The sequence below is a fragment of the Hermetia illucens genome, chromosome 4, assembly GCF_905115235.1.
Source record: "Hermetia illucens chromosome 4, iHerIll2.2.curated.20191125, whole genome shotgun sequence".
Classification (NCBI taxonomy): Eukaryota; Metazoa; Arthropoda; class Insecta; order Diptera; family Stratiomyidae; genus Hermetia; species Hermetia illucens.
This window is the reverse complement of record NC_051852.1, coordinates 4,093,213-4,113,758: the sequence shown is the minus strand read 5'-3', so window position 1 is coordinate 4,113,758 and position 20,546 is coordinate 4,093,213. Positions and strand designations below refer to the sequence as shown.

Sequence of the window (20,546 nt, the reverse complement as noted above, 5' to 3'; positions counted from 1 at the left end):
AACAGTTGTTATTATTTAACGGTGACCACGCTCTTATGTAACAGCCTGTATGCAATAGAAGAAGATGCGAAACAGTTCATAAGCCCCTGATCTCTTTTTAGTATGGAATTGAGAGGTCCTGAGTCCATATCCACTTGATAACGAAATGGACCAATTGGGAGCAAACTTTCTTTCACTTTTATGGTCCTTTTGGAAAAAAACTTCGGTGTTTAGCCTAAAAAGCGGAAAGAAAGTGTCTTTCCGACTAGTCCGGCCCATCATCAAGTGAATGAGGACTCACGATCCCCTCAATTCCAAATAAAAATTTTACTTTGGCCTAGATTAAATCTCAACATAAGGCGGTTTTGGAAGTTGGAAGTTACTTGGTAAGTCATTACTAAGCGCTCACAGGTATGATCGCAAACAAGGAAATGGGGTGCCATCTGAATTGAAGCCAAGAGACGTGGAAAGGCGACTACTTATGTGTATACGGTTGCCCGCAAGGCAAAACCGAAGCTTATCACTTGCACAGCATTAAGTGGGATGATAATGAAAATGAAGCGCAGTCTCTCTGTGTGAATGTCCTGTACTTCACAAAAGGTAAACAGGAAACTTACTGGCGACGGAAAGTGGATACATTATGACAATTCGAACGTGATGAAGACAGGCTCATGCCATGTCAGCATCAGCAAAACCAAACATCTAGTGCTCAATGTTCATGCTCCGCATTTCGTGGGATCAGCTAAGTGTGGTGTACTATAAGTTAGTGCAATCCAACGAGTCTATGATTATAGAGGGATGTCGACAGCAATTGATAAGACTGAAGCTTTGTTGAAGCGTTGATTGAAAAACGATCATAATACAAACAAAGACACAATGGACAATTCTTTGAGTGATTGATTTGCAACTATTTCTAAGAAATAAAAGTTCATTTTATTAAAAAATACGAAATCAAGTCGCGGACCTAGTATACAAATGAGTGATTACAACCTATAACCACTTTCGTTCATGCTGCTCTCAGGGTAGAAGTGGGGTAGCGTCTCACAAGTTGCCTCTGCCCTGGGCGAAGCCGTCAGTTGTCCTCCCTGATCCGCATTTTCCGTCAACGATTAGATCGCTCAGCAGTAAGACTATCACGTCAGCTTGACTAGCTGACACAATTCAAGATTCTTCCTCTTCTTCTTTTTTAGCCTTTCTTCCCTTTGGTAGCAGGGTTGGTTCATCTAGATCTGATTCACCATTTTTCTGGGTGGAGTCGAAAGGGTCTCAAATCATCATCTAATTAGCCCTCGCTTCTTTGGTCGGCTTCATTATTAAGGGCCAATCTTAGCTAGGTAGTTCTCGACAGAGTTAATTACATGACACGGGCGCAACACCACATCGATCGCGGATGTCATCATTTCATGCTACACCACTAATCCAGCGCAATATCTTCGCCTCCATCACCGCGAGGTGAAAGTAGGCCAGAACTCAGAACCATAGATGGAGACAGGGTCTGTCTGAACGACATTATCCATCGATTTATTTTCAGTGCCAAAAATAGCAGTCCGTACATGCTTTGCCGCATTGAGATAATCGAATTTCCAGGATTTTTCAAGACCGAAGAGTGAGTTGCAACTCAAGCTAGCCACATGGAGCTGGAATAATTGCTGAACTCGGAAACTCCTCTTCTACCACATCCTTTGAAAACAATGTCTTTCTTTACATACCAAAGCAGTTGCAACAGTGAGTGTTCGATTTCATACAGCATTTACCTCATGGGTGGTCGCGTAACGGGCGAATTACTTTGACGTAAATTCGTTTGGCGAACTTTAATTGGATCGCTCACGACACGAGGGGTGACATTCCTGATGTGTCCGAGCAAGTAGTTCTGACCCATTAGTGTCCGAACAAGTAGTTCTGATCCACTAACTGGCGTTATACCTACCCCTTTCTCGGTGAAGTGACTGGCCCACGTCGGGTTACGCCTCGGGGCCGACAGCTCTCTGCCCAGCTCTTTCGAGACCCAGTGCGAGTAGTGTGCATTGAACCGATATCAGTACAATGCATTGCCCGAAGCGAAGCGTTTATGAGTTCCGAAATCAGCGAAGGGTGGATCAAGCCTCAGGAAACAGTACCCGAGGGTACATCCGTTCCTGACTTTGTGGCGTACTTCTTTGCCTCAGTGTGAGACGGCAGTACCCTGCAGTGTTCCCGTTTGAGAAAAAAAGCCAGAGAAAATCGCTAAAACTAGACAAGTGAATTCGGTCAAAAGCCGAGTGGGATCGAAGTCGACTATCTTTACTGGAGCTGAACAAAAAGGCTTACCAGGAAATGCTTGACAATGGTGAAACAAAGGGGGCCGCAAAAGTCATCCAAAGGCGTGAAAAACGGGCTGATGGAACTGGAACTGCAGGCCGACGTGGACAACAGAACATTGTAAGCGCTAAAAGGATGGTAGGCAATCCATTGTAAAGCGAACTGAGGAAAATACGCGTCTGAAGCAAAGAAGGACAACCGAAAACAATAGGCCACGTCGCTAGAAAACCGTCTGCCAAAATGAAGAAGGTTACAAATGGTGCATCTCTAAAGGAAAAGTCGAGAAAACAAAGGACTAAATTGTCGGCTCTGTTCGTTAAACGGATGGAAGACACGATATTTGTGGAAGTTCTCAGCGAGAGTTACTATAAAATAAAGCCCGAAGACAATGGAGTACAAATTTCTTGCATAGAAAAAACGAAATGGACCGGAGTCCTCGTTGCGTGAATGTCCACATTGAACCAATCAACGGTATCGCCTATGCAAATTCTTAAGGCCAAAATCTCGTTGTGGTGGAAGTTGCCCAGCAATTCACGAGCAAACTCCTTAACACTAAGCGAATATTTGTATCGAAAAAGAGAATTGCATTCTTTACAGAGATCGCAGTGTGTCTGATGGGTGCCTTGCACACATTGTGGGCTCGGGTGTCTAGCTTTAAGGGTGGAACTGAGAAATGCTATAACACAGCTAACGTGATGCACATCCTACAAATTAACATGCCCCAGAGTGCAACTGCTCACGAGTTTTTAACGCAGTTCCCTGGCGTGGTAAAAGCTGATCTAGTGTTAATCAGCGAACAATATCGGAACAAAGACCCAACTTTATGGACTCTAGACTTATCGTGTACCGCTGTCATCTGGGTTCGGGACGGCATCCGATTTCGGATACTTGCCGAGGGTGTGGCTTTAATTGGATTTGACGCTTAGGGATAAGGTTTTATATCATTTATTTATGATATATTTGAGAAATATACGCAGACTTGATGTTCTAGAGGATGCCGTTTTGGAGTCGAAGGATGTAGGGGTGGGGGTGACTTCAATATGAGTTCATTTGAATGAGGCATGCTGCACGCAGACTCGCGGACAGAATCGGGCTCATAGTTTTAAACAACAGATCCACGCCAACTTTCCCCCAGGCTGCGAAGAAAGCATCCATGATGTAACCTTTGTATCGGAATCACTCAGTGAATACCAATATGTCGCTTTCAAAGTGGTCGAGAGATTGATTGAAGCTCTTAAAACAGGGGAAAGCCACTCTGAAAAGGCGCTTCGAGTTGTGGTGACTGACTTATCGTAAATTCAGTGATGAACGTGATAACGACAGTGTGCGGCGCTGGTATGCCCAGGAAGGCTCCCAACCTCGACAAGTCTTCTATGTTTTAGTGGACGGCGAAAATTGCCGACCTGTGGAGGAAGTGTCATTGGCTCCACCGTTTGACATAAACTTGAGACCCCCGAGAGGAGACATGCACCGCAATGGCAGGGTACAGATCAGCTGAAAGGAAACTCCGCAGCGTAATGAGCAAAAGCAAAGTATGCTGCTGGTGAGGCCTAGTCGACGCAGTAAATGGAGATCCGTAGGGACTTGCCTATAAGATGTTCCCCGGAAAACCGGCACTCTGCGGAATCCGTGTATGGTTAATGTCGGCTAGATGGGCCGCACTTTACGGGCATTATTCTCCAAACACCGACGGAAGGCGCCGAGGGCTGTCCACGTTTCACCACGAAAGAGCTTGAAGAGGCAGCTTCCACTATGAAAAATGAGAAGGCGCCAAATCTTGATGGTATTCCCGCAGAAGTACATAAACTCGTGGTCCACTATCCATCAGACGTACTGCTCGTTGCATTCAACGCTTGTCTAACGAAGGATATTTCTCGTTGCCGCTGGAAGGTGGCGAGACTCGCCCTAATCAGCAAAGGGAAAGGAGATCGCCAGCCACCGTCTGCATACCGACCGGCTTGACACGGTCTGGAAATTGCATGAAATGTTCATCAAGAGCAGAGTCGCTGAATCGATACATACCAACGAATTTATCCTGAAGGCAATACAGTTTTAGAGCAGGGAGATCCACGGTGGATGCTGTCATGGAGGTCGTGGATGCAGTTAGTCGGGTTGAGGTATAGAACCGTCGATCTTGACAAGTAGTGCTCCTCGTAAGTGTTCATGTTAGAAATGCCTTCAATTTCGTAAAGTGGACAGAGATGCTAGGCGCACTAGAAAATTCATTCCACAGGCCGAGTTATCTCTGGCGGATATTATCTGCGATACCGCTCCCTGCTCTTTGAGATGCTAGAGAGTCAGAGGCGGATGGAGATCACGTAGGACGTAGCATAGGTATCCATCCAAAGACTGGATCTTTGGAACGCTTCCTACGAGACATATCCAGCAAGTAAGGGTAGTGATGTTCTCACGGGCAAAGGGATTTTATTTTCGACATGTTGGCTACACTACGGTGTAGTCTGACCCCTCTTGTTCGCAACGAGTCGTTCGAGGTCAGCAGGGTGAGAACTGTCAACGCGACAACATATTCCATGAAAAGTGTCAATCCAATCTCCCTCCAAGTTTGAAATACGTGGGGGGATGACCCTTACCTCGTTTGGAGGGGAAAACCTCCGGTTGAAGTTTATAATGAGATGAAAACTGCATATGGTGATAAAGCTATGACGAGTGTATACAAGCGGTAGCGGTCGCAAGTTTAAAAACGGCCGTACGTCCGTACATGATGATCTGAGGAGCAGAAGACCTTCAATTGTGTCCGACAAAATCGTAGCAAAAACCGAAAATCGTTCCATGACGATCGCAGATTGACTGTAGATGAACTTTCTGCGATATTTCCGCGAAATCTTTAGATCTCGACTACACGAAATAATCACAAAAACCGTCAAATATTGAAAACTCTCCACGAAATGGTTTCCACAACAGCAGACACACCAATACACGTTGAATCGAATGGAGGATGGACAAGAGTTTTTGAAGCCCAACAAACTCCAAAGATGAATTTTTCCGGTCAATTTTTACTGCTCATTGCACGCCAGAAACTATCATAAAAGGCAGTCGCAGCAGTGGCATTATACGTTTTCACCCTCCGCCAAAACACCAAAAATTCAGTACACTTACTTTCTGGATATGCCTCGTACGATAGTCTCCTAAGACTCCACGCCAAAAGAGTCTCGTTGGTTGGTGGTAATGGGGATGATGTTGTGGCACTTGTTGCTGGATGTACTGTTGAACAGGTGAAAAGCAAACTTGACATATTGATGCGGCGGGTAAGCGGATGGATTGACTTCTCATAATTTCAGCCTTGCGTTGGAAAAAAAAATGGAGTAGTCATCTTGACCAAAAAGTGAACTCCGACCTTGCATCCCATAACGATCGACGAATTGATTTAAGTACCTTGGGTAAACACTCAACTCAAAGGTGACCTTTTTCGAGCAAATCAGAGCAGCCGCGAAAAAGGCTGCAGTTCAACCTGTTCTGTTCTACGGGGCGGAGATATGAGACGATGCCCTTAACAAGGAACAACTTTATGGACACAGGAAAGCTCCCCAGACAACGTTGCCAGAGACATGACGAAGAGCGCTGACAGAGGGAGTCGTATTGGGAATTGCGTTCGTGTTCTACTTGTTGCGAAGATTGAGCTCAACCGGTGGAGTGACCGGATGATAATTGATTTCTTCAACTAGCAATTCCCTTTCTTCCCCCCCCCCCCCTTCCGTTCATGAATGGAATTCCCTGATTTGAAGGCTCCTTGAGCCGGGAGAGCTACCCCGAAATAATGTGCCAAAAGGTTCCAGACTAGTTCTCTGATCGCTGGAACGTTTATTTAGTAGCCCGACGGCGCACCGCTGCGGGAGTGTTCAATACCCTATGCGTAAACAGATTCACCTACTCTACCCGCAAAAAAAAGCAATGAACACTTCCGGGTTTAGCTGGTCAGCGTGATAAGATTGCGCAACATGTAAAGGCAGCAAACATCGAATTCTCCGGTTCATCTTCGTTCTTTTTCTTTAGTCTTTGTCCCGCCCACAACCGGGGCCGCTCGTCGTGATCGATTGCGCCATTTTGTTCTACCAAAGGATTGATCTGGGTACAGATGCGAGGTTTTCAAATTCGCATCTAATGTCGAAAGCCATGGTTATAACATGCAATACATGCATGAATTGAATATGTCGATTTGGTCTTCGGAAAATAGTGACAACAGACCGGAATGGGGCGGACTTATAGACTCCTTCATAACTGACTGGTTGCCAGCGATCGCAATTCTCAGCGTCCCACTGCAGACGTATGATATCTTTAAAAGGCAGCACCTAGAATTTTGGATTAAATAGGCACCGGCTCAGTAGCATTAGCTTTGGGGAACCTGCACCCTTCATAGACTGTGAGCTTAGCAGCTCCTCCTTAGGAGCATTCTGCAAATGACTATTACTAACTAAGAAATCAACTCTCTTCGAGTTCCTAAATTTTCTCCTTCCCCGATTCGAATTAGTTAGCATTAACCAAATCTATCTTTTCTCGAAAATTAATTTTGAGTTCTACAGCACCCGAGTCTCTCAAGGATTGTGTTTGAAACTGAAAAAAAGATATAAAAAATGTTGACGAAGTCTGTCTAACACCCTGGTATCGGCTTGAACTTGAGAAAACAAACCAAGAATTTGGTTTGTTATGGATCAGAGATTTTGTGAACGGATATCGTCCTCTCTCCTAATGTACCAGGATATCTAGTTATGCATACCCCTTCCGAATTCGTATTGAAATATTCACGTAGAACACTCACCATAAACAAGCGTTTCACGCAGCTACTTCTTCACCATTGACATATGAAAATTCATCTTCATAAAACCTTACGAGAACTACACCGAGAAGAACCTCTTCATCATTTTTTACTGTTTAAAAATTGCATCCATACTTCATTCGAACCAATCGAAACGACACTCATCCTCGCTGCTGAGCTAACTGATCATCCCGAAAGACTGCGTCAAAGTTTGTCCAGCTGCACTCGTCGTCTGTTCATCGTCCAAGTTATCTCCACTCAAAGGATTATCGTCTCCGAACTCATCATTGGAATTATCATTTGCATCAGTGAATGGGAAATCAAAGCAACGTCTTTTATAGTCACTCATGAAGAACCGGTGCCCCAGATGACTTTGATCGATTTTCACGGACTGTGTTGTGTTGCTGCAAGGGAGCAAAGGATTAATGAAAACAAACCTTCAATAGGCGCTCCTGTAACTTACCTAGTCTTAGTAAGCACCGCACATCCATTATCTACCGACATTTGGAGTGAGTATAATTTCGCCAGATTCAGGAGCTTCTCGTGCTCATGCACTTCAATCTCAGGCAATCGTAACTGTGATTGGCGGCCGTCTTGCAAAAACCGTGCCAGTCTTTCATTTACACTTGTCATAATCGTGAAACCAGGTCTGCCCTCTCGGATGCGCCGGCAACCCGCACGAATTTCGCGGTTCTCGGTAAGATGTGATGGCGGAGACGACAGAAAGTGATTCGATGTCTCACCGGACATTTCGCTTTCAATCTGTCTTATTGGGAGATGCTGTGGTACGCCAGATATCGAGCCGGCGATAGCGATTGGCTGGGATTGCATTGGTTTCGTGCTGTTCGGTAGATTATACTGAGAACCGATAGGTTCGTCAGCGCTCATCAGTGTGTCATCATCATCGATCCCAGCAGCGTAGTCGTCTGATTTGATTTGCGGCAGACCTGGTTTCTTTGAGGATTTTCTCTTGAAGTCATTTTTGGACGCCAGATTCACCATCACCTCATTGCCGGGCCAGTCGGTGAGTTCGTCGTCCCCTTCGCGATCCGACTCATTTGTTTCCGCTCCCTCTGATTCGGAGGAGCTCAGTGAACTCGAACTTAGGAAGTCGTTTAGGTCACTGCAATCCATAGGATTCGGGGCATTGCAGCGAAGTTGTGCTCGAAGCTGTTCACGCCGGATACGATTTCGCTTATGTTTCCGCCTCGATGGTAAGGAAACCAACTCAATGGTGCCAGGTGGCTGCTTCTTGTTAAGCACGAGTCCTTCTGGGATGGTGGCTGTCGCAGTAAACGATGAGCCAAAGCTGCCAGATTTTTGGGGTTGCTGGGTAGTTTCCACTGGCCGCAAGTCACTTGCTACCGTTTGCCCGATCAGAGAATTATTCAGGGCAGCATTTCGGATTGCGAGTTGCACTATCTGTTCGGGATTCGATATTGGGATAGATTCCGTTGCAGTTGCCAAGGAGTGACTTGTTGTTGCTGTCGTGGCAACGACACTCCCTCCTAAATGCACTGGCGTAAACGTGAATGGCGTCTGTTCCATTTTTGGCTTCTGCTGCTGAGATATTCTTTCAATTTTCGAGATTATGTTCTTGTTCAACGGCAGAATACGATCAAATGAGGGCTTAGTTGCTGTTGAGAAACTTCGCGTTCGAATCTTGTGTTCCTGGTATGAACTTTTTGGTGCGTAAATGTCACGATGACGGGGAACACTTGAAGAATGCAATTTTGCATGATCGTGATCATAGTAGCGATCGCGGTGTGAACGTTTTCGTTTACCACAAAAATTCTCCTGGGCAGTGTGTTTGAGAACGCGTTTTTTTATTGTACCACCAACAGGGAAGATGGGGTTTGTTGCATTTTCACCTGGCGCACCTGGTGTGGATGGTGTTGTCTCATATTCGACGGCCATACGTTTGAATTTTCGTTTGCGACGCGTGTTGGGTCGAAAGATTCTGTGGAAAATTTTAAAATGTAGATAAGTTTCCTAATCTAATCAAGTAATACAATTTCAGGTCAGAGTCTGTTTAATCTACTAATAAAGAGTTGGGCAGGTAGGAGTGAATTTTGGACAATGGCTTGGAAGTTCGAAGACGAGAATGTATTTCGAAATGTCAGCACCAACTGGAGACATGGAATAACCCCAACGGAATATTACGCCATTGTCAATCTGAAAATTTAGGACGCAATGTCAAGTAGCAACATACTCGGTACTTCAGCGAGGCCTCGATTACCCTACCAGCCTTAACCAGGCTCCTCAAAATCAGGGAAAGTCAAGTCTTCAATCTCATATCCTGGAAGGACTTATTCCATTGACCTGACAGGCACCGAGCCAAACTATCAGCTGAGTATCAGCACTAACAACGATGTTAAAGGAACAGAGTCTAGGTACAGACACTTAGTCCCGTTTTTCGCTTGGCTTATCGGTCGGTAAAGGGACCCACTTCAACATTGCGCATGACCGACAAAGCAGAGCAGCTCCTCCAACCTTTCAGCAGCTTAGAAAGTCATCAGTAAACGTTATGAGAACGTTAATGCGCTTATCAGCGAACTCATAACGCTTCAGAACATCATCGTGAAGAATGTCACAGCCATCCAACCACTTCACGAACTCCAGACAGAAGTGCCTATCCGGACTCAGGAATCTTCAACTAGCTCTGGACAACTAGCATCTAATACAACTCTTCCTAGTAGTAATGAAGCTAGGTCGGATATCGCAGATCCCCTGGGAATAGTTACTGCCAGACCCCAGACGATTACCATCGATAAATTCGTTCCTCAAATTTTTGGATACAAGATCAAGCTAGATCGCTGACATCACGAACAAGTAACAAGGGCACCCATTGATGTTTGCAAAATCTCCCTTAATGCTCTACATGCCAAGAAACTCGGCCAAAATATAGTTGCCAGAAGTTTCTGTAGCTCTCCGCTTGCGAGAGCGAAATTGTGTATAAACTTAGAACAGGCGATGCCGCAGAGAGAGAGAGAGAGAAGGAGAGAGAGTATCTGCATCAGGAGACTAGCGACTCGGTATTATTGGGTGTCGACCTCTAACGAGCCTTCTACCGACGGGGATTTCGCCGTCGTTGCCGAGGACGGTTGACCTGTTGGAATTCGTAATCACTCTCAGGAAAGCAGCTCAAACATTGCAATGAACTTTAAACCATTTGCTCAGGAAGCTGGGTTACCAACTAAACAAAGCAATTCTCTCGCTCATATAGGCAGTTAAATTCTAGGTCAATTGAGATAAATGTGTTGGCGCGCTGCAAGCTGGGCATCGCCATTGCCACCACCTCAGCCTTCCTATCTATCATCTACTCAAGGAATAGCTTTGCGCATTGACATATCAAAGTTGGCCGTCAGTATGGCCAACAACGACACATGAGTTTCATAGTTATCTTCTCCTGAAGAAGGAGGCTGTCGGAGACTGAGCAACGGTACATGACCTACGATCGCAAGCTTCTCTCCGTTTTCGTTGTCAGTAAGTATTTTCAACGAATCCTGGAGACCGTCAATTCGTCATTTAAATCAACCATCGTTCAACAGGACCACATCCCGTCATTCCAGGCAGCTTGACTTCATCGGCCTATTTCACACCTGCTTCGAATACAGACCATACCCACAAATTTTAGTTCTCCAATTATCAGTGCGATGCAGACGACGGACTTTCAACCGCTGCATTTCATCCCTCAAGCTGGCGTCACGCTGTTTTTATCAAGCAATTTTTGTCGAGCGATGAACTTTTAAACGGTCGTTTCAACCAAATCAAGCTTCCTATTTACGAAAGCTACGAGAGCTGTCTTACTATCATAGACCGTTACTAAAGTGGCTCACACCATAGCCCAATTCGTATTTGTTCACCGGATTTCCATCTTCAGTACGCCAATTGAGGCTCATCAAGACGAAGTACGTCTACACGACGCTACCGCCAGACCAACGGAATGCATACAATTCACTTTAGAGGCTGCCTTAAATTGCACGTCTGAAACGCAATGGCTCTGAGTGCTTCAAGCATTCCTGATGGAGCTACGCTTGGCTTTCGGCTCATTACTTCAAATTCCGGGAGAATTCATCGCTCACCAGGATAAATCAGCTTCTAGGCACAAAGACTTCGTCACCGACCTGCGTAGCCCCATTAGAGCTATTCGCCCGGTACTAATGTCTAGGCATGCATACCAACATTTTTTCGTCCTTAAAGTTCGCTTAGATCTGCCAATACCTTTCCGACTAAATCTGAATCTGACTGAGGGTGTGCAGCGGGTATAGGATAGTATCGGGTGATGCAGTTTGCATCTTGCAGCGAATAGGGCGCACCGTCTTTACCAGAAGAAAGCGAATTCATTCGAGGTGTCTGTGGACTTGCAAGAAACCACTAGATATACAGGATGGGGCAGAAACAATGGAATAACCCCGAAAAAGTCCGCTGAAAACCACACATTGATCCCTTGTGTTGAGAGATTGGTCGAGCGGTATCTGGTTCACTGTGTGATCCAGTGTGCACGTCCAGACAGGAGCCGACTAGCTTTCGTCCCTTTAATATTTGGCATCATACTTGCTAGAGATGAACTAGCCTTTGCTGTCTTTTCGCGAGCATAGTCCAGGTGCCCCTTGGAGCTCAATTTGGCATCGATCATTACCGCCAGGTAACTAATGATCGATTTTTAAACGACCTCGTGATTACCAACGCGGATTTTGATAGTGTTGTTTTTCTTGAGATTGGTAATAAGGACCGCCTCCGTCTTATCTTCCGTCAAGTCCAATTTCACCATTTGGAGCCATGCTTGAATGGTTTCACTTGCATACAGTTTCACATCCTGGTAATGTTTTGCAACTACTACCACTGCGTCTGCGAAACAAATCAATGTTGCCTCCAACGCCTCGCGAAGGCTGAGCACTCCGTCATACATTATGTTCCACAGTAAGGGCCCCAGTGCGGAGCCTTGGGGAACACTTGTTGTCACAATATATTCCTTCGGTCCGTCGTCCGTCTCGTGCCAAAGAAGCCTCTCCGAAAGGTAACTCTTGATTATCCGAGCTAAGTAATCAGGGACGCTCAGTTTGGCCAGGGTGCCCTTAATCCAATCCCAGTTGGCTGAGTTAAAGGCATTCCTGACATCCAGTGTTACCACCGCACAGCACTTACCAGTTGCTATGGCATCAACCGTGGACCACGCTCTACGAAACCCATACTGCCGCTCCGATAGATCACCCAATATCTCGACGAACGGAACCAGACTGTTGTATATTACCTTCTCCAACATCTTCCCCATCGTGGTTTTAGGGGCTTCGGTGGCAGAAACAACCTCTGCTTCTTCTACTCTTCTTCAACCATGGACTCAAATGTATTTATGAATCATGCGGGTCTGATTTTAGCAGCCAACTTCAGGACTTTGTTCTGAATCCCGTCCAACCCCGGAGCCTTGTTGTCTCCAATTCGTCCGCAGACCTCCCGTAGTTCCCCTTCGGTCACCTCGGGGATCGTGAAGACATCCAGTTAGATCATTGGATGAGATCCACTTTTTTCTTGTTGTGGGAAAAGGATTGCGATTAGTTTGAAAAAGAGTCGCGGACACGTCACTTGGGGTGATTTTTGTCCACGAATCTTGTTCATTACAACCTTGTGAGCACCGCCCACGGGGTCGTATTTCCTTCAGGGCACAACTGATTGTAGCAATTCCGCTTACTTTCCCGTACAATCTTCTTAAGGCTACTTCGAAGATCGCGGTGTTCTTTTTCCGACTGCTGATGTTCTGACTTCCCTTTGGTCCTTTGGCAAAGCCTTCTCGCTCGCAGATACGATGCTCTCAACAGCGCAATTTCTTGGTTCCATCAGTAGTTTGGTTTCCTACTGTAATGGCGCAGCATTGTTGATGCGAGAGATATTGTTGAGTTGCAGGCCTCAGTTATCCGTTGCCATAACTGGCTCAATTTTTCCAGCGCCATTCGCTTCGGGTCGTAATCTCCTTCTAAAACCGCCAGGAATATCTCCTCTTCGAAAGCTCTAGTGGACCACCCAGCTATCCTGATTTTTATGCTTTAGATGCTCTTTCGACTCTTCCCCGGTTCCTGATGTCGAAAAAGGTGGCCTGTTGGTCACACTAGTGCTCACTCACCCGCCAGACCATCCCTCTCGCCAATGAGGTACTGAGGTAGGTTAGATCGACGACTGACCCTAGTCCCCTGCCTCAGAAGGTGGGCACGCATCCAATGTTGGCGAGTACGATGTCCAGTTCCGTGAAGGTTTCCAGCAAGATTTGACCCCTGGTGTTCGTCACTGGACTTCCCTAGTCTAAAGCACACGCGTTGAAACCGCGGGCAAAGATTTTGGAGCTTTGGTCTCTAACGTCCAACACCAAGCCGCCCAGCATCTCCTCATATAGCGGTAATGTTGCACTAGGAGGAGCATAGCAGCTGCAGATATGGACGCCGTTGACTTTCGCCCGGACAAAACCGGTTCCCGGGAATGCCATTGTTTCTTGAATGACTTGCCGTCCACATGCCCACATCGCCGCGTTTCCCGATGGGTCTTTCACCCACGTAACACTAACTTAATTTTGGTATGGTTCACATATTACCGCCATGTCCACGTTCGACTCTCGAATGGTTGGTTAGAGCAAGTCTTGAGCTGCCTCGCAATGGTTGAGGTTGATTTGTATCAACCGCATTTAGCCTTACATATCAGCTCCCTCCTATATGCCGGGCACCTGCCACCATCTGCAACATGCCGGTCATCTACTCCCGTTCTCCCTTTGCACAACATGCATTTCGGACCTTCAATGCAGTCTTTGATAAGGTGGCTCTCTTCACCACACTTGCTACACCTTTTCGACCTATCGTACTCGTTAGTACAAAGCGAAAAGTGACCGAAACCGAGGCATTTGAAGCATCTCTTCAGAGATATTTGCTCCCTGAGTCGACACACGGGCCAACCCATTCTTACCTTGCCCGTAGTAATCAGTTTAATCCCTGATTCCAAGCAAGCAAATAATTGCGGTCTGTGTACCTCCATATGCCTTCTTCACTCCTTTTGATGGCGTTTTTTTCTTTGTCGCTAAGGTTGAATTGTTCCCTTAGTGCAGGACAAATATCCTCTGGTGATGTGACCTCGTCTAGGTCTCTGCACTTGATTACTATTTGTTGCTTCCGAGCTTTCACGGCAGCTTGCTCCCCTAGTACCTTCTCCACCTGGCCGAAGAAGCTATCCATTATCTTCTCGCTAGATTTAGTTAGTTCAAACAATAGATCGCCCATTTGTGTACGCCTGATACGGTTCGCACTGCCACCCAGGTACCTGTCAGTTTCGGATTGGCTTTGACTTTCTGAAGGATGTCAGCGTAGGACATATCTCCTTTCTAGGAAATAATGATAACTTCCGGACGAGTCTTCTTTTTCTCCTTGTGCCGCCCACCTTTGTTCATTCTTCGGGTCTACGAGCTGTAGCCGGTTCTCCTTTTGTCACAGTTGGACCCGTAATCGAAGAACTGTCCGGAACTTTCGCTGGCGCAGCTTTCTTTGGCGATGAGGCTTTTTCTTCCGAGGGATTCATTTATTCCATCTCTACTCCGTTTGTCCGCGTCCTCACCTATCTTACGTTGAGGTGGCGTCATCTGCGTCCCCCGTATGGCTTTGTCACAAGACACTTGGACGTTTTTCTCCTCCACCGCCCCAATATAGGACAACTTAATGCCTCGTATCAGAGCCCTGATATTTTGGTGGATATTCCGCCTCTCTTTAATGAACTCACAGAATTCGTTGATGCGTTTCCCCAATGAAACAAACGCTGTTGCAGTTTGCTGCCTTCCATGATCACCTTTTACAGTATTAATAGTTATGTCAGTCCGGGGTCTCTCCAATTTCCTTTCCGGGTCCCTCAACGAATCTCGACTGCTTAAGGGTAAAGTTGCCTTCAGTGATGACCTCCCAAGTTTTGTGCTTTTTCGAAAAGGATCCGGCGTAGATCGCATTTTCACTCCACTAATCTCTTGTAGCATTAGATGCCAAAGTAGCCAAGTTTCCCACTACTGAGGCACTGCGGTCGCTGGATATCGACGGTCGGCAGTCTGCTTGCCCACTCCAACCGTAAAAAAACTACTCTTCTCGTCCTCCATATTTGGTTTGATTTCTGGATGTCCTTCTCATAGCTCATTTTTATCCACGGGTGGGCGTTTACTTCCCACCTACGTGGCCTGCGCATAGGCATGCACATCTCCTGATGCGTGCATGTGCACGCCCATAACGCATTCATCGAGCGTTCCTTTACTTGCACGAAGGGACGCGGATGATTAGAGATTTTGCAACTCCACACAGGCTAGGGAAGGGGCTACAACAGTGAGTAACAGATATACCCCCGGGGACAAAACCCCTACCCCAGTTTCCTGAAGCCTGACCTATGCTTAGTTGATTCTGAAGCTTACAAAGTGATTAGGGCTCGCTCGAAGCGTTGCGATCCGCTTACACCGGTTCAATATTCACTACCCGATCAGGGTCCCGGAGTGGTCGGCTCCTGATACATGCAACAACTACCACTAGGCTCACACCACCGGACCATAATGTTCGCAGAGAGCTATCGACGATATTATGGACTCCTAGTATGTTCCGACGTGTACCATTGAAGAGTAGTCCGCCTTTCACCAAGAAACTTTCACAAGGCTACTTCCCAGGACGCAGGTATAATGCCAGTAAGGGAGTCAGAGCTGCGATACAAAGGGACGCAGGAACTGGATCGAGTCCGCAAGTTGCGACGGCGTCATTTGATTGAGCTGGGGAAGAACAAAGCCCTCCCTGGGAAGTAGCCCTTCACGTTGGTTACGCGGGGATATGGGAAGGAGAAGTGGAGGTGATTTTAGCGGACCAAGACACTCCCCTCCCCCCACACTTTTACGCAAAATAAAGGAAATCTTTGCTCAAAGCGAAGCCTAAAATCAGCGAAGCTAAATGGAAAGTTGGCCAAAGCCTGTCCTCGGTAGGAAGCTGACAGGAAACTACGACTTCATTCAAAACTGAAACCATTGGAGCAGAATGAAATTGGCGACTTTTATCCTTTTCAGCGCAAGGGGTTACTCGTCATTCATGGTGATTCCTCCAACTTGAAGGCTTACACTGTTGAATTTTACATTCTTCTGCGCAGCACATCTTGCCACCGTGCTATACGTAGGGGGGAGGTATTGTCCAAAGTGTTGCTTAAGCACGATTTGTTTTGTGTAAATGTCCCGTCAAGTGTTTCCACGTTTGAAAGCTCCGGGGCGTTAGTGATATTGACTTTACGTGTGTCAATCTTGCAGCAAAGGCGTTTGTCCAGTCTTGAAGATTGTTGTCTGGATGTAATGTCAGTGATCACACTCCCATTGAGGTCGCGCTGGTCAATAGGGGTGCGAATGTGAGTGTGGATCCCTCGCTTATGCCGGCGCGTTGGAATACGCGTGGGTGTAACTGGGGTGAATACATTGCGCGGATGGAGGAGTTAGCCGGCCATTCACCCCTCTCTGAGTTTGTCCTTTTGTCTGTGGATGGTAAGATTGCATTGTTGAATGAGTGGTTGTGTTGCGTCAATGATGACATGCTTACGAAGCCCGAACGGAGGGCTCGGAAGCATGTCACGTGGTGGACGAATACTCTTCGTGTTTAGCGAAGGGAGGTCCGTCGTCTGAGGAAAAAATTCCAAAAGGCGCGTCGTCATAGTGATGTTGATTCTGTTGTTGATGTAGACCGGCTTAGGCTCGCCTATAGGTGAGGTGTCTCGTCGTACAAGGAGGTATTGAGGCAATCGAAGGAAGACGACTGGAGGCGATTCGTCGGTGAGCGCTGCGATGACTCTTGGGGTAGGGTCTACCGGATTTGCAGAGGGAAGCGAAATCACGACATAGCTGACATCAAGGTGAATGGAGAACCGATGCTGACTTGATGTGACAGTCTTTGTGCTCCGCTAGGTGAATTGTTTCCGAGATCCGAGCCTTCGGTGTCTCCGGACGGTCGCGCCCAGGGAGGGGAAGGAATTCCTCCCCTGAGGAGTTGTGAGATCGAGGAGAGTATGGCGAAGTCACTTGGCTGGGATGGGATGACAGGCAAGATGTGCAAAGCCATCTGGCAGGCCATCCCACCTCATGTCCAGTGTTTGTTTGAGTGTTGTTTTCGGGAGGGCTATTTCCTTGCATTCTGGAAGACTGCCAGGGTGGTTGTGCTCCTGAAGTCGCCAGAGAAAGATAAGAGTAGTCCTCGGTCTTACAGGGCGATATCTCTTCTCTCGGCCCTTGGCAAGGTCCTGGAGAGGATTATGGTCCAGTAGCTGGGGGTGAAAACATCCCATCTGGCGTCTGACAGGCAGTATGACTTCAGGATTGGTAGGTTCACCGACGATGCCTTAATGCATGCGAAGAACTTTGTGGTCCGTTGTCCTAGTAAGTACGTCCTTGGAATCTTTGTTGGTTTCAAAGGCGCATTTGTTTATCTAATTTGGTCGTCTGCGTTGTCCAAAATTCGTGAGTGTGACTGCCAGGAATTAGCTCTGTGGAAGAGCTACTTCTATGATAGGAAAGCATTCGTCCAAGGTGTCAGTGAGCGTGTGTGGGTGAATGTTGAGCGCGACTGCCCGCAGGGATCTATCGCGGGTCCATTTATATGGAACCTGATGATGGACGAACTGTTGGGTGAGCTTTCTTCCGTTGTTGAATGTGTAGCTTACGCGGATAATCTCCTCATTCTTGTTGGGAGGGAGCCCTCGCCTTGAGCTCCAGCAGCAGCCTGCCGAATACATGTGCGTCGTTAACGCGTGGTCCCTTAAAGTCGGTGTCGCGATGATGCCAAAAGGCATCCTAAGTCGTCCGCCTTACGTCAAGTTCAACGGAATGTCTTTGCAGATCCGGCAGAAAATGACCTACTTGGGAGTCATGATCGCGGAACGCATGTCTTTGGTCGCGCACCTACGCGAGCTCAGGCTGCGTCTTACTAAATTAGTGTGTATGTTCAGGCGTGTTATGTGGTGTGAGTGGGGTCTAAGCAGGAGAGCTGCTAGATCCATTTATGTGGGACTCTTCCTTGCGTGTATGGGTCCCCTATGTTGTGTGATTTGGCACTGACGATGAGAGGCAGGCAGCTGCTCTACGCTTGTCAGCGTGTCGTACGGTCTCGACCGACGCCATGCAGGTCTTGTTGGGTGTTCCTCCTCTTGATCTGGAGGTAGTCCGGCGTGCGAAGGCCTACAGGATCAAGAGGGGCGTACCTTTGCTGCAAAACGATTTAGTAAGTGTCGATCAGGTTGAGAGGTTAGGACCGCTTGCGGTCAAAAGGCTGTTAACTGAGAGTGGCAGCTTAGATAGGATTAATGTGGGAAAGGTCGGGTCACGTATGAGTACGTTAGAAACGTGTCTGCCAGAGGAAGTTCCGCCGTGGACTTCGGACTCGAGATGGGCTTCCTTCTGACGGGGCATGGTAGCTTGAATGAGTTCCTCTTCAAGCGCAGCCTTGCCTCCAGTCAGGACTATTTTATGTAGGGCTAACTCGGAGGACTGGTTATATGTTCTCTGAGTACCGTGACATCCGCAATCTAGACGACATGGGCGTTCACGTATTGAACGGTATCTTCGATGTTAGCCAGTGCCTTCCTAGCAGTGGAACACTTAAATGTGCTAATGAGTTCGCGCGTGCTGCCTTCCGACGAAGGAGGGAACTCCTCGACGCTGCTTCGCTTGCAGCTGATGGGCGAATGGCCTAGTGGCCGCGGTGGTTAGCCACCACTCTTGTGTGTTTAGTGTTAGTGTTGTCTTGTGATGTCCTTTGTGTTGTATTGTACGTAGAGCGGTAGTTAGCTGGTGAAAGGTTCCGTTGCGGTGTTCCGTCTCGGGTTGATTCCAGTTAACCCGTTGGGGAGTTCCGTCCCCACGTACTCGAGGAAGGCGATCAGACCCGACTCTGCAAGGGACTCATCTGGAGTGGCTCTGCCACGAAGCCTCACCGGGAGGTTATCTGGTACCATGGGAACCGGGATGGCCCTCTGAGAGCATATGCTCCAGGAGAATTCCTGGAGGATGTGCTTCTCGGCCCGGTTATTTGCGGTTGGTCCCCTAGTGGGAGTTTCATGGTCCCCCCCCCCCCCCCCCAACGACTTTCATTCTTCTGCGCAGGAAAACTTTTGCTTCGCAACAGAGGAAGAGCCAAGAATTTGAATGAACCCTGAAAGCACAAAAATCACATCTCATAGCAAAGGAGGAGCCCCAAAAGGCAAGAATTCCGGAAGCTAAGTCCAAAGCGGTCCAGCCACTGTGGTATTTCCGGTTTGGAATTCCTTAGCACTGGTTCCCGGCCACAAAACATTCGACAACTCCGTTCCAAGAACATTAAGGACACCCACCTGGCCGGACTGAAGTTCTCATTCAACGAGTCCGATTCGAAGTTGCCCAGCAACTGTTGGTTCTTCAGGGATTGCGGCAGATCATGACGGTCATCGGAGTCGCTTAGGATCGAGTTGTTCAAGCCGTCCGGGTTCTGGTTGTTCTGAATATCGTTGCCTGCATCCGTGGGGCTGCTGGACGAATCCTCTGTCGGTTGCGGGGCACAGGCTGCAAAGCAAGTGGTTTCCCATTAGATAATCAGTCGCCAGCACCACGTCAAGCCGTTTCAACTTACGCAAATTCCCTGTCGAACGTGTCCTTCGCCGTGCACCCCAACGTCCAGCCCGGACACCGCCCGTACGCGATGTTTCCTCCAACGCCAGCGTCAGATCGTGTGAGAATTGATCCATCGTTTGCATTTTCACTTTCTCCCACCGCTCATCACTTGCACGCATTCACCCAGCGAAACTTATCACCGATCCAAGCTATCACTGTCGAAAATCTCACGAGTGACAGCTAAAACACTTCACATTCTCCGTACCCAAAACGCAGAGTCAAGAAAAGTCAAACGGAGCAGTTGACAGCGACTCGGCACGCACACTGTCCAGCAAACTGTCAATCGGTACAGGCACCTGCCTACCTACACATTCACACGGCACCGAGTCGTACCGTCCCCGCCCCGAGAGGGGAGCAATAAATCAGACACGACACTTTGACGCGTAATTTCGCCAATTTTGGATATGTAACACGCACAGGTCGCACCGCGATCCTTTTCCGGGTCGGATGCAGCTACTAATTTCGATGCACCCGCGCAAATCACATTTAGGGTCGGAGAGAAACTCGAGGAAAAGAAAATTTAGCTGCTCCTTGCCATGTAGATTTCAGCTGTGGATCCGTCAAGGCAATGAACTGTAGCTGGAATGCGCACCACTACAGCGGCACGGTTTTGACGTTGAGTTGCGCTCGAGTTAGGAAGGGGATGCGAAGGGCATTACCTGCTCGGGGTTGCTTTCCAGGTGTCATTTTTCAGTAATGGGGTTCATTCTGCATCGTCTGCAATCAAGAAAGTTTCTAAGCGAAAAGGGAGGCAATTCAGTCTCCCAAATCAACCCCCTACACGACCTTATTCGCCCCAAGGCATCCATCCATTCTTAGCTAAGACACTAGGAT

The 20,546-nt window shown here is 47.5% G+C and overlaps 1 protein-coding gene across 1 annotated transcript; it reads right to left on the bottom strand.

Annotated features, from left to right (window-relative positions):
• Window positions 1-7,140: 7,140 nt before the first annotated feature.
• Window positions 7,141-20,282, bottom strand: LOC119655742. The gene is made up of 4 exons (XM_038061795.1): window positions 19,672-20,282; window positions 19,397-19,604; window positions 7,512-9,008; window positions 7,141-7,452 (listed from the first exon to the last, which is right to left on the bottom strand). The coding sequence occupies exons 1-4, from the start codon at window positions 19,829-19,831 to the stop codon at window positions 7,227-7,229; spliced, it is 2,091 nt and encodes a 696-aa protein (XP_037917723.1). The 5' UTR covers window positions 19,832-20,282; the 3' UTR covers window positions 7,141-7,226.
• Window positions 20,283-20,546: the final 264 nt, after the last annotated feature.